The sequence below is a fragment of the Bombus impatiens genome, unplaced genomic scaffold, assembly GCF_000188095.3.
Source record: "Bombus impatiens unplaced genomic scaffold, BIMP_2.2 scf_0151, whole genome shotgun sequence".
NCBI lineage: Eukaryota > Metazoa > Arthropoda > Insecta > Hymenoptera > Apidae > Bombus > Bombus impatiens.
The window spans coordinates 1,061,518-1,085,430 of NT_176570.1; the positions used below are offsets into that span (position 1 = coordinate 1,061,518).

The 23,913-nt window shown below is 34.1% G+C and overlaps 1 protein-coding gene across 1 annotated transcript; it reads left to right on the forward strand.

Moving 5' to 3' along the window:
• Positions 1-926: 926 nt before the first annotated feature.
• On the forward strand, positions 927-22,846 carry LOC112212333. The gene is made up of 6 exons (XM_033319370.1): positions 927-1,085; positions 1,472-1,582; positions 4,604-4,737; positions 16,845-16,917; positions 17,002-18,716; positions 22,710-22,846. The coding sequence occupies exons 1-4, from the start codon at positions 969-971 to the stop codon at positions 16,846-16,848; spliced, it is 366 nt and encodes a 121-aa protein (XP_033175261.1). The 5' UTR covers positions 927-968; the 3' UTR covers positions 16,849-16,917; positions 17,002-18,716; positions 22,710-22,846.
• Positions 22,847-23,913: the final 1,067 nt, after the last annotated feature.

The window sequence follows — 23,913 nt, forward strand, 5'->3', positions numbered from 1 at the left end:
AAAATTTCTTTATCCAATTTCACTAGAGTGCCTTTTATAGCCGCGACTGGATTATTTAAGAAACGCACGGGGCTTGATATTTATACGTGCGATCAATTAAAAGGACACATTACCTTTTTCAATATTTCATCGATGAATTTGGCAACTGTTGATTAGATCCATTTTACTATTGTCATACGGACATCGTCAATATAAATCGCCCTGGAAACGTTAAAATGTCGATATAAATATATAAATATTGATCTCGTTAATAAAATTTAATAAACCCATGTGATTTAAAAATCCAAAGAATGGATATTTCTTTCGTTTTAACTGTTAAAATAACGCGTTACATATTTTTATTTTTATCGTGCTTGAAGATCAATTTTTGCTTTCTAAATTGAAAGTCACGAAGCGAAATAAATGACAGACAATATTTTTAGTTCAATAGACTGCGCTTCAGATAAAAAGATGATTTTGATGTAGGGCCAATATTCAACACGATCTGAATACCGTGTAAATCGAAAACGACGGTGCGATACTCATTGACTCTAGATTGTTCTCGGAGTGATTGCCTTTTTCTTGCGAAACGTCATTCACTGTCTTTTAAGGGAAACAGGAAACAAGACCTGACACGTGAACGTGAATTTCACGCGATCTGCCTCCTGCGGCTGCAGCCGTAAGAAAAGATAAGGACAGATACTCGATTCGATCTAATGGACAGTTTCCAACTTGTAAGCTTATATAATTTATTCGTGAATCACAGCCGATTTCATTTGCTATATAAGATACAATTGTCCCCTTGTAGCTACTTGATCTACTAATACGTTATACGCATAGAATGATTAAGACAGTTTTAGTCTTTATTCTTTGATTACGATCAAAGCTGTGAAGTCGATTTTATTTCGTGTATGGGGTTAGTTAGTCGCGCAAGCGCTATGAGCTAAAACACATTACCTGCATCGCGTCCATTTCGTAAGCTGGATAAAATGGCTGCAGTTTTAGTACAGTGTCTATTATACCGTTTTACTACAAGAAGCACGTCTATTTTAAATAGCGTATTAAAGGTTCAAAACAATCGCGATTATCTTTATCGTGGACGACAGGTATGTGTCATATAGAAGTCACGTGTAAAAAGTCGAAATTTTAACTATGTACAGTCATTAAATCCATTAATTCACCTATCATCATTTTCCCTCCTCCATAACACGATTGGCGCAGGTCCAGATGTATCACGTGGCCTTGTGCACGGGGTAATCACAATCACATCGAGTTATCGACTTGCTCTCATCGAATCGGAGTTCCCTTGTGTTAAAGGACTTAGTGTAGCTTCGATGGTCACAAAATGTAGTGCACGGTATAACGGTGCCTTTTGCTTTTTGTTTCTTTTTCTTTGCGCATAATTCAGTGAATCTTCATAAAGAGTTTCGAATTATACATGTGTAAATATAGAAATCAGAATTTGTTGGAACAATGACCGAAATGGTTACAGCATTCGTACAGAGAATTATGGACGATCGCAACGAATTTGATCCCTTCTGCAATGATGAAATGTTACACCCAGAGGAACTCTAAACTCATCGCGATTGATTCAACAATAGGGGTAAGTGTCTCTGCTTTTCTCTTAAAATAGTCATTTCTTGAGAATATGCTTGTTTATTTGTTTTCAATTTTCGCGGTAATTTTTAATTTATCTTACGTAGGCATATCGTCTGCTTACATAAATCGTTTACCGATAATGATGTAGTTACCCTCTTGAATATACTTGGGTGTGGTGCCACCTACGATAATATACGGAGGTCATCAAACGACATCAATCGGTCATGGAGAATTTATATGATTACTTCAGAACCTCGTGAACATTCTAGTTTTGTTTACAATTACTTGAAATTTGAGTATGCTCTGGAAGTTAATGACTTTAATAAAGTGTGGTGTCGTACGAGTTATTACTAATCTAATGTGGGGACAGGTATGTAAAGTTCCTCTAATAAAATAAGCGCAACAAGTTAGATTGATATTTTGGAATAAAGGCTAGGTTGTTTTTCAATGTATATTTTGAACAGAAATAGCAAATTTATTTCGTACTGATAATACTTGCATAATAAATTAGTAATTGGGTATTATTTTTATATAGTTTTTGTACGATACACGTTTTCTTCGTGCCGCTTACAAACGAGGTTATCAGGCGTATATCACACATGTCACAAACATCGTTCGTTTTAGTTGAAATAATTTGTTCCATTTTCAGAATTTATTGCATCATATATATATAATTTATTATTATAATGGAATAATAATAGAATAATAGTTATTAAAGAAAGTGTTTTATTTACTAACACGTATCGAAATATACGATTTCATTTCGATATTGTTCATAGAATACTTATTTAAAATATAAAAATAAATTAATAATGTCATAATTAGTACGTCGATAATTTATTTAACTTTATAACATTAAAGTATTTAGTATAATAAAACAATTATGAAAAATTGTGCAATATACACGAAGTTTATACGACATACATAAATTAAAACAATTTATTATTGAAGTAAATTATAATGGTTTTGAACTTAGAAATATTTTCTTCTGATTGAAAAATAAATTTTGCATGAATTTTTATTATTGTCTGTGAACGTGGTAGCCGGTACTTGTAGGTACAAATTACATCATTTTGTATCTGCCGCAAGCACTTAGTAGTGTGGGGGATTAGTAAGGTTCGCTCGTGCGCAGTCGTTTCAGTTCGTTTATACTCGGGTCTACGATTCCGCACGAACATAGTCGAATACCATTCGCCAATCGCATCGATCCGATGTCCACATCGTTGTCACATACAACAGTGTCGTACGTAGCACTCTCATTGCGCTCTTTGAATATTTTGTGTTTGCAAGTACATTTTGGGACCAACCAAGCTTGATTTATCCCTTAAACGTAAGTCTTCTTTTCGCAAATATTATCACAGTACGTTAAACTTTGATTACTCAAAATGTCCAGCAGAAATTATGCATGTGTTGCGTTCACTGGTACTTGATGCTTCTCTACCTTCAAGATGGCCGTTTCATGAAAGTTCCCTTATGGCGTATGCTTTGCGGTTGTCTCTCTATTCGTAAATTTTGTCGCTTTCATTCTCTCACGATTATTAAATACGTACGTATTGTACGTTGTCGCAATGCACAATCTATTCTTCAAGGATGTTAGGGTTTAAGCTCGACGCTTCGTCCCAAGAGACGAGTATTCCATTAGCATTGATTTTACTGGTAAGCGTGCCTATACGTACTCGTTACCTCATTTTTATTTTATTTCCCTGCTCTTCATTATATCTGCCGTCGTGCACATCGTATTATCGTTCTAATCGTCTTCTCCTCCACGTTTCCCGTGTAACGTACGTTCAACGATTTTGGCGGGATTGACGATTTCACATGGAAAATGAATCCTCTGGTTTTCGCATAGGGCTGTATAGCACTCTCAACAAACTTTCTCAAGAGTTATAGATATAGTTACTTATCTTTTCGGAGTGGGCTGTTTTCTTTATAGTGCTTAGTACGCTCTTACGATGCGACTGCCCACATTTTCCAGAATTTTTTGAGCTGATGTCTACGTCGTTGTCGAAAAGCAGTGTCATACCTCAAGCATCAGCTTCACGTTCTTGGATATCATCCATCTTCAGTTTCATTTGGAACCAATTGAGCCCGTTTCGCCTTCCTGATGTAAGTACATGTACTGTCGTTTCAATAGAAAGGCTCAATAGAAAGGTCCTAATATCTTCCTGAAATTCGTACAATATTTTCAGTTGTGCATTTCATATATCTATGATCTTCGATTCTTTTCTTCAATCCTGATTGTAATGTCATATTAATTATGATAAAATGTCAGAATTTCTCTAGAAAACTAATAAGTCTAGGTCATTTAAAAATTATAATTAAGTTTCACTTTGCCTGTTTGCTTCAACTTATATTTTATGTAATTTTAAGCTAGTTACAGTACAGTGATCGGATAAGCCATATTTGCATGAATTATACATAAGTACATATAAGTATTTTTGGTTATGATGGCTCATTTGTATATTTTTATATCATATATATATATATAATATCATATAACTCTTTTTATATGTAGTTCTTCCTTTCTGAATCTTTTAATACATAAAAAAATCAATCACCTAATACATTTAATTTGTATCATTTAATTTATTTGGCTTTTATGTATATTATGTATTGAAAATATTTTTAAAAGCAAACAATAAAGTTATATTTATGTTGAAATAAAGAATATATATAATATAACAAATTTATGGCAATACCATGCTTTCTTATAATATCTTGAACATTTTAAAACATTTTCAACTATTCTCAAAGGAATTTCTTATGTTACATTAATAATGTGTCATAATATTGGATCATAATTCTTATATCATATTCAATATGTTTTGATCATCATAATGGAGCAGAGTAGTTTAATGAACGTATAATTATGTATATTCTTTAAACTTTCACCATTAGGTTTATGACTACATTTTATGAATCTGAGTCTTCTTAGCTGCAGAGGCATTTGGTTTTCATTCATTAATTTCTTTTTAGATCTGTGTGTGTATATGAACTCTAAATAATATATTATCGTTTGTTTCAGATGCCACGAAGCAGGAGGCGTCATCGTACTCGTAGCCATTCAAGAGCACGTTCACACTCTGCAGGGTCTCTCTCATATGAACACAAGAGACGCCGCATTGACTATGAAAGTCCACGAAGTAAAGGAACTTATAGGTAAGTAACAGCACTAAATTATTTATTCTATAAGATATATACCATCATGGATCTGACTGAGAATCTAGGCGATTACCTCTTAATCTTATATACTATAAGCAAGAAACATTAATATTTCTGTTCAAATAATATAAACCTATGTCTGATACACAATGTTGCTTGACAGTGACATAGTGTCTATTAAGAGCATGTGTAAATCAATGACTAAACAATACGACGACTATGTTAATAAACTATTCATGGGCATGTTGAAGCAGAAAATTAGGGCAATCAAAACGTGTTTACTATTGCGGATGAAATAAAAAAAAGAAACAAAGTTTTTTCTATGGCATCATATTTTGAAAACAAGAGTAAAACCGTTGGAGCGCAAAATTGACTTTTTTTTGTAAGACTTGCGTAAAAAACATTAAGGAGGAAGCAGGGTGGGGAATAAGTGGAGCTACAGCACACGAGACCAATGCCACGAACGCGATCTCCCACTCCGAACACGCCTAGTATGAACCGAGGAGACGATAGAAATTCTCCATGAGATCTTTATGGCTGTCAGTCGTGGTCGGTGCGTTCGAGCTTCCACATACTCGCTGGGGAGGTCTTTCTACAAGATTTACCGGACGTAGTTGATCCAATCGAGTACCGGAATAAGTCGTGTTGGCTGTTGTCTCGAAAAACGATTCGAAAAGCATACGTGAGTGCTGATGTGGGTTTTATCTGAAATGATTTTATTTGGGAAGAATTGCAAGCGTGCGAAAGGTATAAATGAGTCGAGGTACAGTGAGGATACTTATTAGGGTTTAGATGTATGTGCATTGTGTAGTTTATATTCAATGTACGTAGGATATGTATGATGTTAGTAATTTTGCGCGTAATTCGATGTTTATAATTGTTGCTTGGAAATGTATAAGTATATACTGGGATTTAGGACAGCAAAAATATAGTAGATTTTTAGTGTTGCTTCCTGTGGCTGATTACACACGTTCTGTAACTTTATCCAGAATAGATTTCATGTATTGCTGCAATTGTTAACGATTCCTCCTCGTATGAGACAAAAAAGATTGGAAGCTTATTATCAGACGCTTTATATGTATTGTAATTTATCAAGTATAATGAGTCATGAATAAACGATTATTGTTTGTTCTTGGCGGTCCCGTTTGCGTAAGTGTGTACATAGCTTTGTTTTACGTGTCTCGGATTGCTACTTAATATAAGGCTTGTTTTGTCAGGCAATGTTTGTTTAGAGAATAAAATATGTCGATGATTAGGAAATTGGTTAGTTAGATACTTATGTTTTATAATCAAACAGGTTGTTAAATTAAATTAATTTAAAGTGGATAGATTAATTAAGGTAATTTGCTTTGGATGATTTGATTATAATTATTCAGAATTGTTTAGAAGTTCATTATCATGTCTAATGTAAAACATATATTATTCAATATGTGTGAATAGCAAGAATAATGAACTATTATACAACTAGTATACCATGAAATTTTATAAAATATGTATCTTAACATTCAGCTTAATCTATGTAACTTTTTAATAATTTTGGAAAGTATATATTTGATATTAGAAAGTGAATAATTTTAACACACGATTATTTACATATCTATCTTAATTCATATCATATTCAAACTAACAACTTATAATATAAAATATCTAATTTCACAAAATTCCCTCACACGCTTGGTCTAAAATTATTATTCATTGATTGGAAACATTATATCAAATCCTACAAAATAAATTACCAACTAACACGAAAGAAATTCCATACTATTCACACAATCGGATCTCAGAAACTTCATTGTATACAATAAGAGGTAGTAGCTTTCAAGATATCGATCCTATCGTTTAAATAATATAGTAGAGGTTCTAACACGATCAATATCATGAGATATCCACTGTAAATTTTATTTTCAATGCATCGATCGCTCCGCATTAAATATTTCTCGTTTAGACATTAGATGTTCAGTTTGATTGTATTTCGAGCACCGTGATTTAAAGAATAAATAGATCAGAAAAAGAACTCGTGATCGAACCCGTTGGAGTTGATTTAGTTGCACTGGCTCGCCAGAAACGCGGAAGGATTCTTGGACAAACGTGGTATGTCGCAGCAGCGCGTGGATGAGAAGGTGTTTTGTAGAAGTCGTCGCTCGCTGAGATCGTTTAATTAAAATGCCCTTAGATGGCAATTGCCATCACTCTTCTGAACTATTCTAACGCCGGAAAGTATTATTGAGAAACTGCTAAAGGAAATTTGTCGTACGAGAATTTTATTGATGCGCACTTTGTTCCTAATTATTCAACCACCGTCGTGTTTGTCGGATGAAAATTATTGTATATTGATTGGCAGAAGAAAATTTAAAAGGCAACAGTTTTGAGAAGATGCCATGATCTTATAAAACGGAATTATATTTGACGAGAGCTACTGCAGAATGAAAATGGCTATTAACATGTTAGAAGATCAGAACAAAATTCATCAGAAGAATTTTATTATTTGTATGTTCTTGATTCAAAATTCTAGCAAGTTTAGTAAACTTGGAGTTTGAAATTTATATGGAGCAGGTTGAATAAATTATTGCAAGTTATATTTTTAAGTTTTCTAAAATTTATAGTTTAGATAGTTATTGGGGTTGAAATGAAATAAATATTGAAATGTAATCTTTTCCCTCTGAGTTAAATGCGACAGGATAAACTAAATATTTGCTGTAAATAACTTTAGAGCTATCGTTAGGGGAACAGAGAAGCTTTTTATCGTATTTTGATAACTCTTATGGAACTTCGTAACATTTACTTGAGTTATTATATCTCATTTTGTATAGTAAAAGAGCTACGACGTCGCATGCTGCTTAAAAGTATCTGAATAGTTGATAGGATATAAGGCGTGCAATCGTAGATAAAATGACTTGCGATAATTTTCTTTATGACCGTTGCAACTACGTATAGTGTGTCACTATGACGCGATAAAAATGTTTTTTAAAAGTTAAGATATCAGAATAAAATTGATGTCCGCTACTATGAAAGCTTATATAATTATTCTGCTTCTTGAACAATTCTTTATCTTCAGATTATTTCATTTTCATATATATGAATCAATGAAAGATATAGTTGATGAGTTAATACTAGTATGTCGTTAATATAAAGTTTAGGGAAATTCATATCCATTTAAATGTCTTGATATGAGCGAGTATATCTTCTTGAGTTCCTTATTTATGAAATGTATTCATAACTTTAATTATGTAGAGTATCACAAAGTAACATTTTATGAAGAATAATGACGATGGTAGTAAAATTTTGTAATAATCTGTAGAGTTTATTAGAATTCCTTATGTAACAAATAGATATCATTGTGTAATAGAACATTTTGCCTTATCTTTTCTTTTTTCTCTGTGTGTTTTTTTTTTTAAGGAAAGTAATGAAACTCTCTTATAAATCTCATTACATCAAATAATTTATTATTTGTTTATTTTTTCTGGATTTTAACGGGAAATTAATTTAAATAACAAGCTACTTCTCTGTTATTTAAAATGGCAAGATACTAACGAATAGAACCTGAACAAATATTTTTACATAAAGAGCCTTTTCATATTCTTAAACAAACATCTAGAATAATTATGGAAAGATTTAAAAATCCAATTGCTATAAATTCTGAACGAGTAAACAGTGTACATGTTTCTTCCTTACGATGTTCTTAAAAAAAGAATTAATTAATCTTGTAGTGGAAAGACTTTAATCGTTGTTGAGAAAGTAGCAGCCAGTTACAACGTATTTGCGCGTTCCAGTTTGTACACTTGCATCGCTAGAAAAACGTGCAATTTCTCTTCGTATCAATATATTATAAACTGCGTCTCATGATGAAGTTATCTCGACTTTCGGCAATTTATGATATTGTAACTCGAATTTCACGACGCTCTAATGCAAAACCTGGCTGGAGAATGTATAGAATTTCATTAATATACGCGATGAAAATCAACGAGGAGATCGTTATCGCTTCTAATTTTGGAAATCTTTGAAGTTTGCAGTGATAACCACGTAACATCGTATATCGATGATTTTCTTGGAACTTCTTAATGAATTTGCATTGACTTACTGTAGACTACGATCATTTTCTGAGCTTTATTTTTCGGTAAAGAAAGTCGTACACTGTTTAGAAATAAATTTTTCAACGTAGCTTCTCTCAGAATTTTATTGAATTTTCAGCGATTTGTATTCTGAAGTCAGGTATTTTTTTTTTTTTAGTTAATTCACCTTTTCGTAACTTGATTCCTGGAATTTTAGTATGTTTACAATGATTCGCTTTGAACTAGAACGTTTTATAATCAATCCTAATTTTTCGTAAATAAATATTCACTGTGTCAGACTATTTAAGTATCCATATCGTGCGTTTACTGATGATTTCGTGGCTGTCACTGGACAAATTATGGAAACGTGGTCTGGGAATCGTACTATTATGTTTGGAATGATTAGATAGCTTGAGACTCGATAAAGTATCATAGGAAATTTTACTGAAGATTTTCCATTCAAAGTTTATCAAATCTGTGGCATAAACGTAGTGTTCCGATTCTATCTCGAGGATTAATCGAGAAAAAGAAACCAATCCAGGCCTTACAAAAAACGTGATAACGACGTAGGAAGAAATTCAGAGAACAAAACACAGAATAGAAAGTAACAGAATTTTATATTTCCATTGAATCGTAATTGATTCGCCGGAATTCAGGAAAAAATCCATTGATAATTTATAATACGCGTTTCGAATTAAACAGACAATCGCGAAGCAAGATTTTACGTTTGAAAAACGCGCGGTATTTTCACGGTTGATTAATCGTGCATTTCACGGAAGATTTCGAGGATACGAAACGACTAATATGAGAGTTTAGAGATTAATTAAATGCTTAAAGCTTCTTCGTTCGTTGCCTTTAAGGTTGCATTTAACGAATAGTGGTAATTTCTCGTTGCAGTTATTTCCTGGTATCGCGTGCCGGTCGATGACTGATCTCAATTGCGTTTCTTCGAAATTATTCAATTTCGAGATTCCAATGCGTTTCTTGATGTATTATACGCCCGATAGCAATTTGTATATACCGACGGTGTACCGCGATTTCTTGCGCGTTTGCAGTTGATCGTGATAAACGACCGGGAATAAGGAAGGAACGATGGAGAAACTTAGCCTCGTAGACGTTTAGTAATGCCAAGGGTCGAGAAGATACCAGCGGAGAAACAGCTTCTCTGCATTTTTAGCTTAGCTGGTCATTTTCTGTTCCTTCTAAATGAAAGGATTTTTGTGCTTCTATTTAGAAATTCATCATACAGTAATTTATATTATTGGAATTTTTGAATTATTTTAGTAGAATTGTTGGAATTTTATCTCTTTCCTTTTGGTTTGTTGATGATATTCCTCTTTTTAAACGAACAAGTTTTTCGAAAGTCTTTTTAACAGTTCTACTATTTTTTAATTAGGTATAATTGTGATTTTGTGTTCGATCGGGAAACATTGTACAAGCGTTTACGTTGTAAGAAAGGAAGAGTTTATTGCTTAATAATTTGGCATTAAATTCAATAAGTAGAATCTTGTAATAATTTGGGTTGATCTTTACGCGGTGAAAACTTCGAGAAAGTTTGACGATTTACGGTTACCGCAGAGAATATTTCTCTAAAAGCTTGCTGCTAATGTATATCTAAGCGATCTTATAGCCTGTTTCCGTTGAATCATTTATCAGCATGTTTCGTTTCATCGCTAGATCTCGTTAACAAATGAATTGTCTGTAGGCGAGAGACAATCACGTGCAAGGCTGACCTATTGTAAAATTTCCTTTATAAAACAGGAAAATATTATCTTTTTTTCCTACTACGAATTATATTTTAGTAAAAATTCGTAACACACTAGAAACCATCAAGGCAAGTCGTTAAAAGCCCCACAAGGCCCACTTAAAAGAGAAGAAATTCCGAGAGTAATTATTTTGAGATGATAAACTACATAATCGTAATCACAGTAAATAATCAAGAGTTTCTACAAATTACGTTCTGCAAAAGAATCCTTAGCCAGTTGGAGATGCAATTGGTACGCGTAAAATCTAAGCTTCCTAATTATCTCCAACCATAACGCGAGACCGTGCCTCTCGAGTTAATTACCTTCGTTACCGGTCTAATTAATTACATAGCTGCACGCGTTTACGCGATTGAACGATAATAAACAAGGCTCCCGATGAAACCGTTTGTACTCTGGCAAATTGGCTGCCGCAACGATAAAAATTCTCAGTCCCCGTTTAACGTCGCTATTGTACGTTACGATCTTTCTTGTGATTTTGTCGTAGCTAGAAAACCTGTCGTCTCTAATGAGCGCTCGTTCTTACGCCAATTACGTTTTTGTTCTTCGTTTCTCGATTCTTGGTTTCTTTCGTAACATTGTACGATTCTCTGCTCGATTAAGATCTTACGGTTGCGCGTGTTGGTCGTTGCTTTGCTTCGAGTAAAGAGTTGGAAAGAAAATTCAAAATTTTTAATGCCTTTTGTTCTTCGATATACGAATGAGATGAAAATTTGTCGCGTAAAAAGAGCATTGAAATTGAAAAAGATTTCAAGATGGAATTTTATAGATAGACTATGAACGTTTGAGCCAGAGATTGTAAAAAAGAATTTTCAATTTTAAATGAATCTGGTCGTTAAATATATAAATGGGACAAGAGTTTCTTGCGTAAAGTACAATGCAAATAGAAGAAATTTCGAGGTGAAATTTTATAAATAGATTATGAACGTTTGCTCTGGGGATTGTAAAAAGAATTAAACATTTTTAATGAATCTTGTCCTTAAATATACAAATGAGGTAAATGGAATGAGGAAAGTTTTCGAGGTGAAATTTTATAAATAGATTACCAATATTTGAGCCGGAAATTATGAAAAGGATTTTAAATTTTAAATGCGCCTTGTCGCTCAATATATAAACGAGATAAACATTTATTGCATAAAGGAGACTGAAGTTAGAAAGGATTTTAAATGTTAAAAATAGATTATGAACGTTTTTTGTGCATTTTGCATAAAGATGCATGAATATGTATGATTTCATGGAATTAGAATTCAACCTTAAAATAGCTATAATATAGAATAATTTCAAGAAAAGCTCTCCCATTAAGGAAAGATATTTCTGGCTATATTATATCGATAAAATAACTCCAAGGAAAGAACAGATTGTTTAATGATACTTTATAAGCGTTACTTTTTCTTGAACCACAAATTCTAATGTATCGTTGTCATTGAAAATGATGGGTCTGTCAAAAGAATCTATTTTTCCTCGCAGCATAGAGCGCGTTAACAATAAATTTAACGCAGAGAAAACCAATCAAGCTTAGAATCTAGGTATGTAGGTCCTTGTTTATTTTCTCCTGGTGCTCTCTTTATTTGCCCATCCATCTGGAGGGCTCGTAAAAAGTTTCGATCAGCCTTGCAATAATAGGGGAATTCCTCGCGAAGGGTGGACGTCAACGTTTAGTAAATGAGCACTGGCTTATGAATAAACGGTACGTGTCATAAATTGCTTCTTCATAAGGTCTCGTTTTATCTGGTTTAATCCGGTGATAATTGTGATACATAAAATTAATTTTTATCAGTAATGGTTTCTAGAGGTTTGAGGTGCCGACGAAGTTTGGAACGAATGTAATACGAATTTCGAATATTTGCTCGGCGTCTTTTCTACTTTTGTTCGAGGATTTTTTCCGGTCTTTTATGTTATTTTCGGTGTGAAGTCATTTGTGTTAATTTTAGTATGAGAAAATTGCTCGGTATGGTCAGGAGTCTAACTGTATGTGGTATCTTAAAAGTAGAAATATAATAATAATTTATATATATTCAAATAATAATTAATTAAATCAGATAATGTTTGGAGTGATTTTTAGAAGTTCGAAGTTGTAGAATGAGTTTGAAACAATTGCAATATGGATTTTTAGTATCTTTATATTTTTATTTGGAAATTCTTCAAGATTTTTATGCTGCTAATAGTATCAAATAATTTCATATCATTAAAGTTGAATATCATTAAAGAACTATTGGTAGAACAATATCGACGACGAAATGTCGGATAAATGATTATTCGTCCGAGTATCGAAGAACGATATTCAGCTCGTAAAAGGAAACACGATCGCGAAACTTATAGAAGTATTTCGATAGCTTTCACTGATTTTTAATGCTGCTATAAATTTTCATTATAGTCGGTCTTATTGGAATTTCGAGAGAACATGAAAGGTCATAGTTGAACGTAAAGACATACAATTGTTACGGATTGTGCCAGATTTCACGATATCTACCGAGTCGAAAACATTTACAGTGCTTTCATATGCTCGTCACATCCTTCACGTTTATATTCATGTCTCTCGTATACTTCAGCCAAATTGGTAAATAAAATTTGAACAAGCGTCCCTATAGTTTTACTTTAAATAAAAATTCTAAAAATACTCTGCCTTTCAGTTACCTGGATAATAAATTTCAAAAAGTCTAAATATATTATCCTGCTTTTTTTCCTATATGGGACAGTCTTTTCATAGTTTTATTAGTTCCAGAAATAATCTTCTTTTCTATAAGATTATACAAGGTGTGCTTGCATTAATAGACCGTAGTGCGTTATGCACTTTGTCTAACTGGGCGCATTGCTTTATATACATATATAATTAAGGAGTTACCCAATCAATTGATTTTGCCACTCAACGAGGCATCCGATATTTCAAAAGGATTGAAACGCTTATATAAGCAAAGATATTACATAAAATTATTACGCTTATGCTGGTAGCAGCATCTCCCTTATCTCTGCAACATTTCATCTGTTCAATTATTTTCAATGCTACGTTTGCAATGGTAGAGTTACATACACGTTATTGCAGTATATATTATGTCAGTTGAGTATTGTCTACTACAGATATTTATTTTCTATTATATGCGATATTCTCTTGTATCTTTGAATTCTCAGGAAAGATGCTTCTCCATGCCAGTATCTCCCCTCTAACTTTAATTTCTGTGGATATTATGTACACGTACAATAACAGAATAGCCCTTTTAAATATGAATCGTTATATGTATTAGATCTGTTACTTTAGGAAAGCCTGTCCACTAATAATTTAATTTCTCATAAGAATTGTAATTTTGTTAATTGCAAGGGGTAAAATATTTTTCTATGTCACGTTCCCCTTTCTCGTTTCAAGCAGCAAAGCCCAACTTCAAATTGCCTCGGTAAATAATCCCCAAGATAGTGTAAAATACAAAATAAAATTGTAAAAGCAATAATGAACGAGCAAATACGAAAAGGAAATATTTTTCACGTTGGAAATTTTCTTCCACGGTAATCGCCGATCGTGATCTTCTCAAAGAAGTCTTAATTAACCGCGAGGCGTCTTTTAGCAGTTTCGATCGATACATTTCAATCCAAAAATACCCACATACGTCAGTATATATCTGCGAACGATCGTCAGTGTTCCAAATACGAAAGTAAAAAAGTGACAGCACCTTCGATTCGACTTATCTTTTACAAATGCGACAATGACAAGCTGTTTGTCATATAAGCGGGCAAGTTTTCGACGAGACCAAGGACTTGGTTTCCTTCTTGGGCAAGTTGCGCATAAATCGTCTAACACAGAACAAAAGTTTCAGTTACCAAGACCCGGGGAAAGCTTCTTCGAGCCGCGTTCGACCTTCGAGCTTCTTTTCAAATTCGTCGTTTCCTCTTCCTGCTCGTTCCGCACTACTTCGTTTCGACTTCCTTCTCCTTCAAGGAAACAACTCGTTCTTTTCGAACTTCCATTTTACAGAATCTTTGTTCACGTGTAACGTGTGACGCGTATGTGACGTTGTTGGTTTCGATTCGACGCATATTTCGCTCGTCGATCAGCCACAAAGTCTTCCGTAATATATTATTTTCACCATAGAATACGCTATCTATACTTTGGACCGAGTCTGATCTCATTTGCAATTCAGATTTGTTAGACACGTGACTTGTTTTCAAGAAGTTCTTATCGATGGTGACTTGAAAGTTTGGTTGTTCATTGAAATTGGACAGTCGTAGAATTTGCGAAGTATGAATTTGATTAATGGTGGCTCAGCGATTATTTTCTGCAACGACAATGTGACATAAATCCTCTGTCCGAGATTATCTTTGAATTGTAAACGTTAACATCTAATAATTTAACAGTTTTAATAATTTTGTCCCCTTAGATTCTAAATAAGCTGCGTAACGGGGAGTTTTGAATAGAAAATTGCCAGATTTGTTGAAGTTGGAGTAATTTGTTTTATTTATAGTTTCTTTGTACTCTTGCCTTTAATTTCAATTCTCCACACCATATTCTTCTTGGACACAGAGAAGTAGGAATTTATAGGTTGCGAATAATTAGATTTTCCATTCGTTCGCGTCAAAGATATTACTTAAAGCTTGTTGAATAAAGCACAGGTATGGCGCATAATATCAGCGTTCGCTAAATCACATGTTTTGAAGAAACTGTTTCTAAGAACGGCTATAGATCGCTTGGTAATTGACAAGATTCACAACAATGACTTCGCAGTGTTTGTCTTTAGGATATAAATAAATCTGTGAATATCTTCGATAGACTGTTTTTCACGGACTACGTTTTTCACGAAGCGAATGACAGCACAAAAAAACTGTAAATAAAATCAATTACTCTAACTTTGACGATTCTAACAATCTTCTACGGTTCATAAACCAAAAGTTACAGATCAAACGAATAAATAGAAAAAGAAAGTATGAAAATCTACAAATGATCTACAGCTGTCATGCTTAACGCTCTTTTCTCTAACACGTTGAATGCCATGGGGGTCACCGGTGACCGGCGCACCAAGATTAGTAGAAATACATAATTTGAACAAATATCAATAATTATATTTTTTTATTTTTTTTTAATATTGCTAGTCCGTGTCTTTCGGGTTTGGACGAGCTTTACATCTCGGTTACCTATTTCGCTTCTTATATGTCTACCTCTCCTCTTATCCACTCAATTAATTACTCCCTTAATTATTCTGTCTCTAAAACTATGGCGACTTTTGGGCTTTTTCCTCCTTGCCGTCTTGTATTGCCTTACTATTATTGTTTTTAGTTCTGTTAGTCCTTCTCCAGTCTCGTTTAGTATTTTTATATCAATAGTTATAAATTTCGTATTATTACCATCGTTGCTACAATGGTGTGACGAAATTAAATGCAGTATAAAATTGATAAAAATAGTTTGGAATGATATATAGATCTACTATGTGTGCTTCCTACCAGTGGCTGTCGAACATGGGAAAATCCGCTTTTACCTTAGTGAACAATAACCCTAAGGAACGTTTCTACCTGAAAGATGTTTGATGGTAATTAAGGGCCTTGACAGTAAAGTAAAAAATGCTAAACCTTGTGACGGTTTTTTAGAATTATTGTGGGTCCAAATAAGTATGACTGAGGGATGAATTATGGTTCATGGTAAGCCCCGGGACGTAACAACATAGAACAATTATCTAGCCACGCGAAGGGACAATATGAGATAATTGATAATGGCAAAAATTCACTAATGTTGATTATACACTGTATACATATCTCTTGTAAGTAATATTTCAACATGATATGTATCTCATAATAAAAAATTCATCGTGGCGCCACGGCCAAACCTTGTAAAACTGGCGTGGCATTCAACGTGTTAACAAGCTTCTACTCTAATTACTTTAACTAATTACCAAATTTTGCCATAAATATTAAATATAAGCATATTTTCGAAAGAGATAGTCCATTATATATTTATATCCAGAAGACTCAAGTATAATTTTAATTCAGCCTTTTTAAAAATGGAAAGAAAGAGACTCTTGAGACGACTTAAAATAAAGTTCTCTTCGATGATGTGTCAGTGAAACGAGGACTACAGGGGCTTAAATATAGTAACCGTAACTGAAAACGTTCTCTCGTGTGGTAAACACGCTCGTGTATAACGCACGACGAGGTATTTTTCGCATGCATGAACTATTTCGATCCTACGTTACGTCGATCATCAAGAAATTTACTTGTTTCGACTCGTACGAACGATAAATCTTCCCTTCGCTCGATCAGTTTCGATCGACATTTGTTCTTTAACATATCGAAAGGCGGTGATTCCATTGTAATTCAGGTGACAAGACGGACTGAAGTTAAAGGATGCCGGTCCTCTACGCCTCCATTCGTCGCCCTTCCTGGATACCAAGGTACAGTATATTTGAAATGTCCCCTACAACAGAACCAACGAAACCTGTTTAATAAGCGATTTATCATTGTTAGTCGTTTTATAGGTGTCTTGGATGCGAAGAGTGGAAAAGGTGTTGTAAATTATGTCCCACACTTGCAAATGAGAAATGTTTCTTTGTGCGAGTAATCTCATCTGGACATACATGCAATTTATTTGTACATGTTTCTTTATACACAGCGCAGGTAAAAATGTGGACCAACCTTACAAAAGACACACATAACATTTATCGTTTAAATAGGTTGTAATTTGTTAAGTTTATTAAGTTTATTATACAACAATTGGTGGAGCGTGAAAGTATTAAAATCGTCTCGCTCGACGATTATTCAGCGCTCCGTTTTATATTCAAAAATATAATATAACGTAAAAATTGAAACGCGTAATGTCATTTGAAATTTGAAATTTTCACGATGATTAGATAACATAGATTTACTGCACATATATTGCACGCTCGCTTTTCGCGTTTCCGAGGGATAACAGTTTTAAACGATACTTTACGATGCAATAAATACTTCTCTTGCGTTTATCATTGTTAACGTTATTACAAAATTGATTGCAAATTGCGCATTGATCACCTTCAGAAACATAAAGCGACAAAGGATCGTGACAGCGACGAATGGATCGTTGTTCTTAAAAAATATCTCCATGTACGTTAAATACGATAAATTTGTTGCACATAAAAGCTCAAGTTTTATATGCGATATTCGTGCAGCGAGCCACTGATATAATCTCTGTTCTTCGTGACTTCGATCCTGCTTCTATCGTTAATTTCTACTTTCATTACTGATAAAAACGCCTATGAAACTCGAAGGACCAAACCACGAGTATCACATTGTCTAAGGTATAAATTTAAAATATAAAATGTATAATGATTACCTGTTTCCATTTAAAACAATACCTTTACTTCTGATAAAAACACGAACACTAAAAAATCAGAAACATCTAATCTTTCTCACGCTAAAAAACTACCTTCTCCAAGAAACTTTTCTTCCTTAGTCAACTACTCAAACATTCCGCAACCCACAGCGCGCACAATCGATCCAAGCCACCCTCGTAAACCGCCTACACGTTAACCTTGCATCCCTCTAGTCGACGGTCGTAACGTCAGAGAAAGAAAAAGGAAGAAAGTGGTGCGATAAACCGTAGACTAGACTCCCTCACGCGATTAAAAGTCGCCAGAAGAAATGGAAGAGAGAGAGAGAGAAACATTGTTTGTTTTCTGCGACGATCCGCTGTGTTTGGCACGGTTTTAGGGGTGGGAGGCAGCGTTGCGGGTAAGAGGACGGCTTTTGCGCATAATCCTATGACCTCTTTAGCGCGAGGATCCTTCGAAAAGGATACACGGAATGCGCTATCAATTCCACCTTCTACCGTCGGCGTTTCGAAGGACTGTTTGGCCGTGTTCCAACGCACGAACCAGCAGAAAACTCGCAGTCAAAGGCTACCATCCGCGACTTTTCGCCGATCCTTATTGGCTTAGCGTAGTTTCGTCGCGATGCCGTCTCGGTCCGCGTGATTCTTCCTCTTCCGTACGCTCGTCACAGAGTGATTTACATCGAGAACAACTTCCTCGACGGAACACGCTTCTGCGTCTCGTCCTTTCATTTTCTCTCCTCTGTTTTGTATCCGATGTTCTTCTTGTCTGGAGATTATTGCGAGAAAGGCTGAGAGTTAGAAGAAGAGAATTTTCGCCATTCCACGCCGATCGAGGAGCGTGAATGTTGAACCGTTGCACTCGACACGCACCAAGATTTGTTTGTGGTTTGTACATAACGGATGATGGGTGAGCTCGTATCTTGTGGAATCATTGCAGCGGTATGTGCGTTGCGTGTGCGTGTCATGTTTGAACGAAGAGTGTGTTAGATCGTGTGTTGAATAGAATGGAAAGTTTCTCGATCTTCCGTGCGATGCAACTTTTTTGGATATTTTTCTACCGATTCTGTTTTATTCGAATATCGTTACATGACTAGTATAAATATTGTAACTGTACATTAGCAGTTACAATTATTCGGACGACGTCGAAGTTGATGGATATTGCTTGAATAATTGTAATTTGAGACGTCGGATTTCTAACGAATAATAAACACGATGAAAATTGTTTCGTTGTTCTAGCGAGAAATCGTATGCGTGAACAGTAGCCAAAGGATCTTCTATTAACTTTTATTAATTGGTTTTGGAAGCGTAGTAAAGTATAACAAGTGCTTACACTGTCCAAATAATTATGATCTTCATTTTTCAAAGAGTATCCTTAACTATTAAAGATTAAAGAACACAATTTTTTGTGTCAGTAATGTTGAAACATTCATCGCTTTCCAAGAACAAGAAGCTAATTACCCGTTTGTTTTACATTTCAAGAATTTGTTTGATCGACCAATAATTCCAGTATATTTTTACAATGGAACTGTTTGAGGGTTTAATATGATAATAACACAGAAACTTTCCATTCAGTGAAACAACGTTGTTTTTGATTCCTATCAGTCTGTTTGGGAAGAAGGTATTGTTTGGTATTGAAGGCCACGATGTTAGGACGATGGCCGATTAAAAATCTTGGCAACTTCCTGTGCGTGAATCATCGTTAGTCGCGAATTTTCGAGCCTTTTTTGTATCACTGTGCTTCTCTTCTCTGTCCCACGATTTATTCGTACGTGAACGAAATTACGCTTGCAATTAATATGGCTTGTTAGAAGTAACAAACAGTGATACACCTTTCGTCACTATCTGAACATTTCAATGCTTCTAAATTCTGTTTTGTATATTTTTAGTATTTTTGTTAGCAATATGTACGAGGCGTTTCAAGAAGGTCATACAAATTTAAATAGAAGTGCTACACGAGCTGGTAAATTAAAAAGTAGAAAAAGTAGTAAAATTCACATTGAAATTTACAACTGTTTATACGATCTTCTATTGACAAATAAACTTCTCATGTTTCGCGAGAAAATTCACAAAAGTTGAGTTAACTAGTTAGTTTGGTTTCCAAGAGACTTAACATATACGTCGAAAGAAGAGAGAAAAGGTTGGATGGAGACAATCTGTGTCAAGATGCATCTATACATACTTGCCTTGAATTATACGAAGGATACATTGAACATCTACTTTGTATTCATTTCCGTCATACAAAAGTTAATATTTCTTTACTAGTACGTGTTTATGCAACTTTGCTTTTCCCTTTGACACACATAGACATCTAAGATACTTAAATATTTGCTGAAACTTTTTTAAATGATTTGTATTTTATATACTTACATTATATATTTTATAAACATCAAATAAGATGTTCTAAGGGAAAGTGTAATATCTTGAACGTTAGAAGTGCCTTTAGTTAGAAATGTAAAGGCTTGAAAATTTAGAAGAAAATTCTTTAGATCAGTGGTTTTACAAGCAATGGTATGTGTACCGTTAGTGGCACTCAGGTTCTTTTGTACATAGTGTACTTTATCCTAGATCATAAATTCTTATTTGCATACAAAGCATGCTTTTTGGTATTGAAATTTCTAAAATTTTCACTTTATTTGCGCACAAAAGAATTGGAAGTCGCTGTTCTATAGATATTTCTATAATTGTGTTCTCTTGAAATAAAATATATTGCTTCCACTAAATTTCATAAACAATATAGGGATAGTATGAAAGAATTGTTGCTCTTATCAGACTGTGAAACCTCATTTTATTGCGATGGAATTTAAACAAAAATAAGATTAGAAGATAACAAGATTACGATGTTTTCTTTGTTAGCGGAATATCGTTGCATATGTCTACTCTTTTAGAGATACCTGAAGATTTTACAGCTACGAAACGCAGCGTAGCGATGAAAGATGTAACAGCTGCGAATGTTTAACCTTGAAATTAGGATTTCTGCCGCGTTGGACTCGATCAAGACGTTGCAGAAGGCGTCAGCGAAATACTCTTAAGTGAAATGGTCTATTTGAAGCCAGACACACCCAAAGTAGGTCAACTCACTGTTGCGCTGAAATGCTCCCGTGTACATTTTGCGTAGCAGACAGGCTATGCCTGATTCTCAGTCAACTCCGTTTGTAAATTAAATATATCCAATATTTAAACCGTTTGGAAAATCATATCTAATCATAAATATCATCTTTCTTTTTCTTTATACACGATCAATCACAAAAATTTTCTATCATCTGACTATTTTCTTTTTACTGTATAATCTTAGTTTGGAAGCTTGAGATTATTATCTTAGAATCGAATAGTAAATGTTTGTTAAGAATAGATTTCAAGCTATTTATTTGTTTGTTGATGTAGAATTTTACGTATTGCTTATATATGTTTACACGAATACTGTTTGATATATACTTTTAGAATGTATCGTAATGTCTTTGAAATATTTATGAATACTCTGTAAAAGTTTATAACAATGACCGTTTTGCTTCGAGCGAACTACTATCTTGTATGGTAATTTATTCCAGATAGCTTTTGTTCCTTCACTTTTCGTGTTTATGCTTTTAAAATTAATTAAGTGTTAATGGGAGTTTAAAATAGTCAAATAGAAAGGTTTGGAAATTAATTAATCGCCAACTCTGAAGTGTAAATAACAATTGATATTTATCGCAAATATCGGTATTTCGTAAATCATTAAGCTATTTAATCCGCGTTAATTCATCGTACGAGGTACGATACAAGATCGTTGCGATAAATCAAACAAGCAGTTCTGTTCAAGCAGATCGAGATATTTGTAAATTAAGATGTAAATAATTCAGCCGTTCTATCAGCTTCCTTATGCAGATCAAGTTACTTTGATATTCTAGCTACGTTTTTAAATATATACCTGATCTCTTAAGCATGTAATTAGAAACTGTCGCTATTATTTGGAGGAAAATGCACGTCTAAAGATCGTAAGATCTCCTTTCTCTCCTTTTTATCAGCCAGCTATGGATGTAGTAGAGTGAAAGTTAGATTGTTTCCAACAATTATGCCCGGGTTTCTAATTGTAGATTGCGTATGTATCAGAATTCACTATTAAAACACCGTATAAAATGTTACTTAAGGCTGAATTCCATTTAAAAGTTATTACGTGTGAGTGTTAACTAGATGTTCTAATTGTTGGACACACTTTTATTTTCATTTTAATGGTTTAAATTAGTGGCAAAGAAAGATAAGGAAGTTGAGGAACATAATTATCTGAGAGACGTAATCTTCTGGTATCGCATTTTATTTCCAAAGCTGATTTATTTTTGTTATCATCATCTATTATTGTTTATTCATACTTTAATCACAAGATAAACTTTTAATCTTCTTTTCAAAATTTATATAGACCTATCAATTATCCGCAAAGAGAAGACCATATTAGGTCAGAATGTTACTCTTTTCTCCATATGAATCGCTTCGTTTCATCAACAGATTCTTTCATTCTACTCTCTCGTGCTTCAAGAGACCGTATAACCACTAATATATATATACATCAAGCACAAGACTTGCCATTAAAGGCCACTAGCAAATGAAACAACCTCTTAAAAAGAGGCTAGTATCAATTGAATACGTAGTACAAGTATCTGAGTCATCAAAACTTACAGATCACTTTTTCTCAAACTTTGTATAAAAACAAATTTTCTCTACTAAAAATCACCGAACCATCCATTATCATCAATTGCCGTACAATTTTCCTGCATCACCATCCATTTCATTAATTTCTCTATTCTGTCAATATTCCATTCACGACCAACGTCTCGCAGTGAACAGATTCACACGAACGTCTAATTCTGAAGCTGTGATAAACCTAAGACTAATTAGTGGCAATTTCAGCGGAGAACGCGTGCTGAGGTCGCGTCAGCACGACCGCGGAACCAGCCAGGAAAGACGGTACAAGCGAAGCCATCGTCGATCACCGAGTAGCGGTCGCCAGCACGGGCATCGTGATCGCGATCGTGATCGTTTGGCGCATCCCACTTCATCTCGACGTGCAAGGATCTATCGTCACCATGCCTCGTCGTCGACTAGCCAGGATCGACACAGGCATCGTTCACCGTCCTCCAGAAGTCAGGTGAGTCGAATGGCGCCGACAACCGACGCGGACGTCGTTATATTCTGCCCAATGTATCTTTAGATTTCATTTTGTTATATACTATTTGAGATCACATTTCCACGCTTCTGATAATATCGTAGAATATTACGGGGACAAAACTCGGATAGATGTTTAGAGAAATCGGTCTCGATTATTGTCGACCATTCCTCGCGGTCTTATTTACCCTAACACTCATTTCCTATAGTATCACGCTCAATGGCAGGTACTGTGGTACTCTTTCGATTAAAAAGATGATTGATAGCTAATATAATATGATATATAGCTGATATAATAATAATAGATAGCTAATATAATATAGTTAATATAATATAATTTGAGGATGTTTATTGTATGTATTTATATTTTAGAGATTGTTTATACCGACAAGTATACTTTAAATATTCTTTATTTTTTGGGTGGTAAAATATTATTTTCATTCAAAGATTAATGGTTTGAAGACTTGGCGGTTCAAGGATATCTGTTTCGTATATTCGTTGAATCTAGGTGTTTAAAGATTATATATGTATGTTTAACAAAGGTTTTACTGAAAAAAGAACTACAATGGTTTTAAATAATTACATCTGCTGCAGTCAGCAATTAACAGGAGTAAAAAGTTACAAAGTATGAGTAATCTGTCCTAATTTCTTTTTCTTTTTTTGTAAATGTCGTACACGCAAGGGATGAAAAGTTCAGTTACCAAGATGTGTACAAACTTGCAAATAGTATTGCGTGTAAACTATTATATCGTGTGCTGCATATTATAGCATATTGCGTGTGCATCTTTTAGAAATTCATGCAGGCTGCTTGTAGATATCAGAATCCTTATGCACGAACGCATATCTGTACACAATGCCAATACAAACATTTACAAATATGTGGATTTTGTGTAAAGTATATAAAGTTATACTTGTGAACATATCTTCTTATTTAAATACACCAATTTTA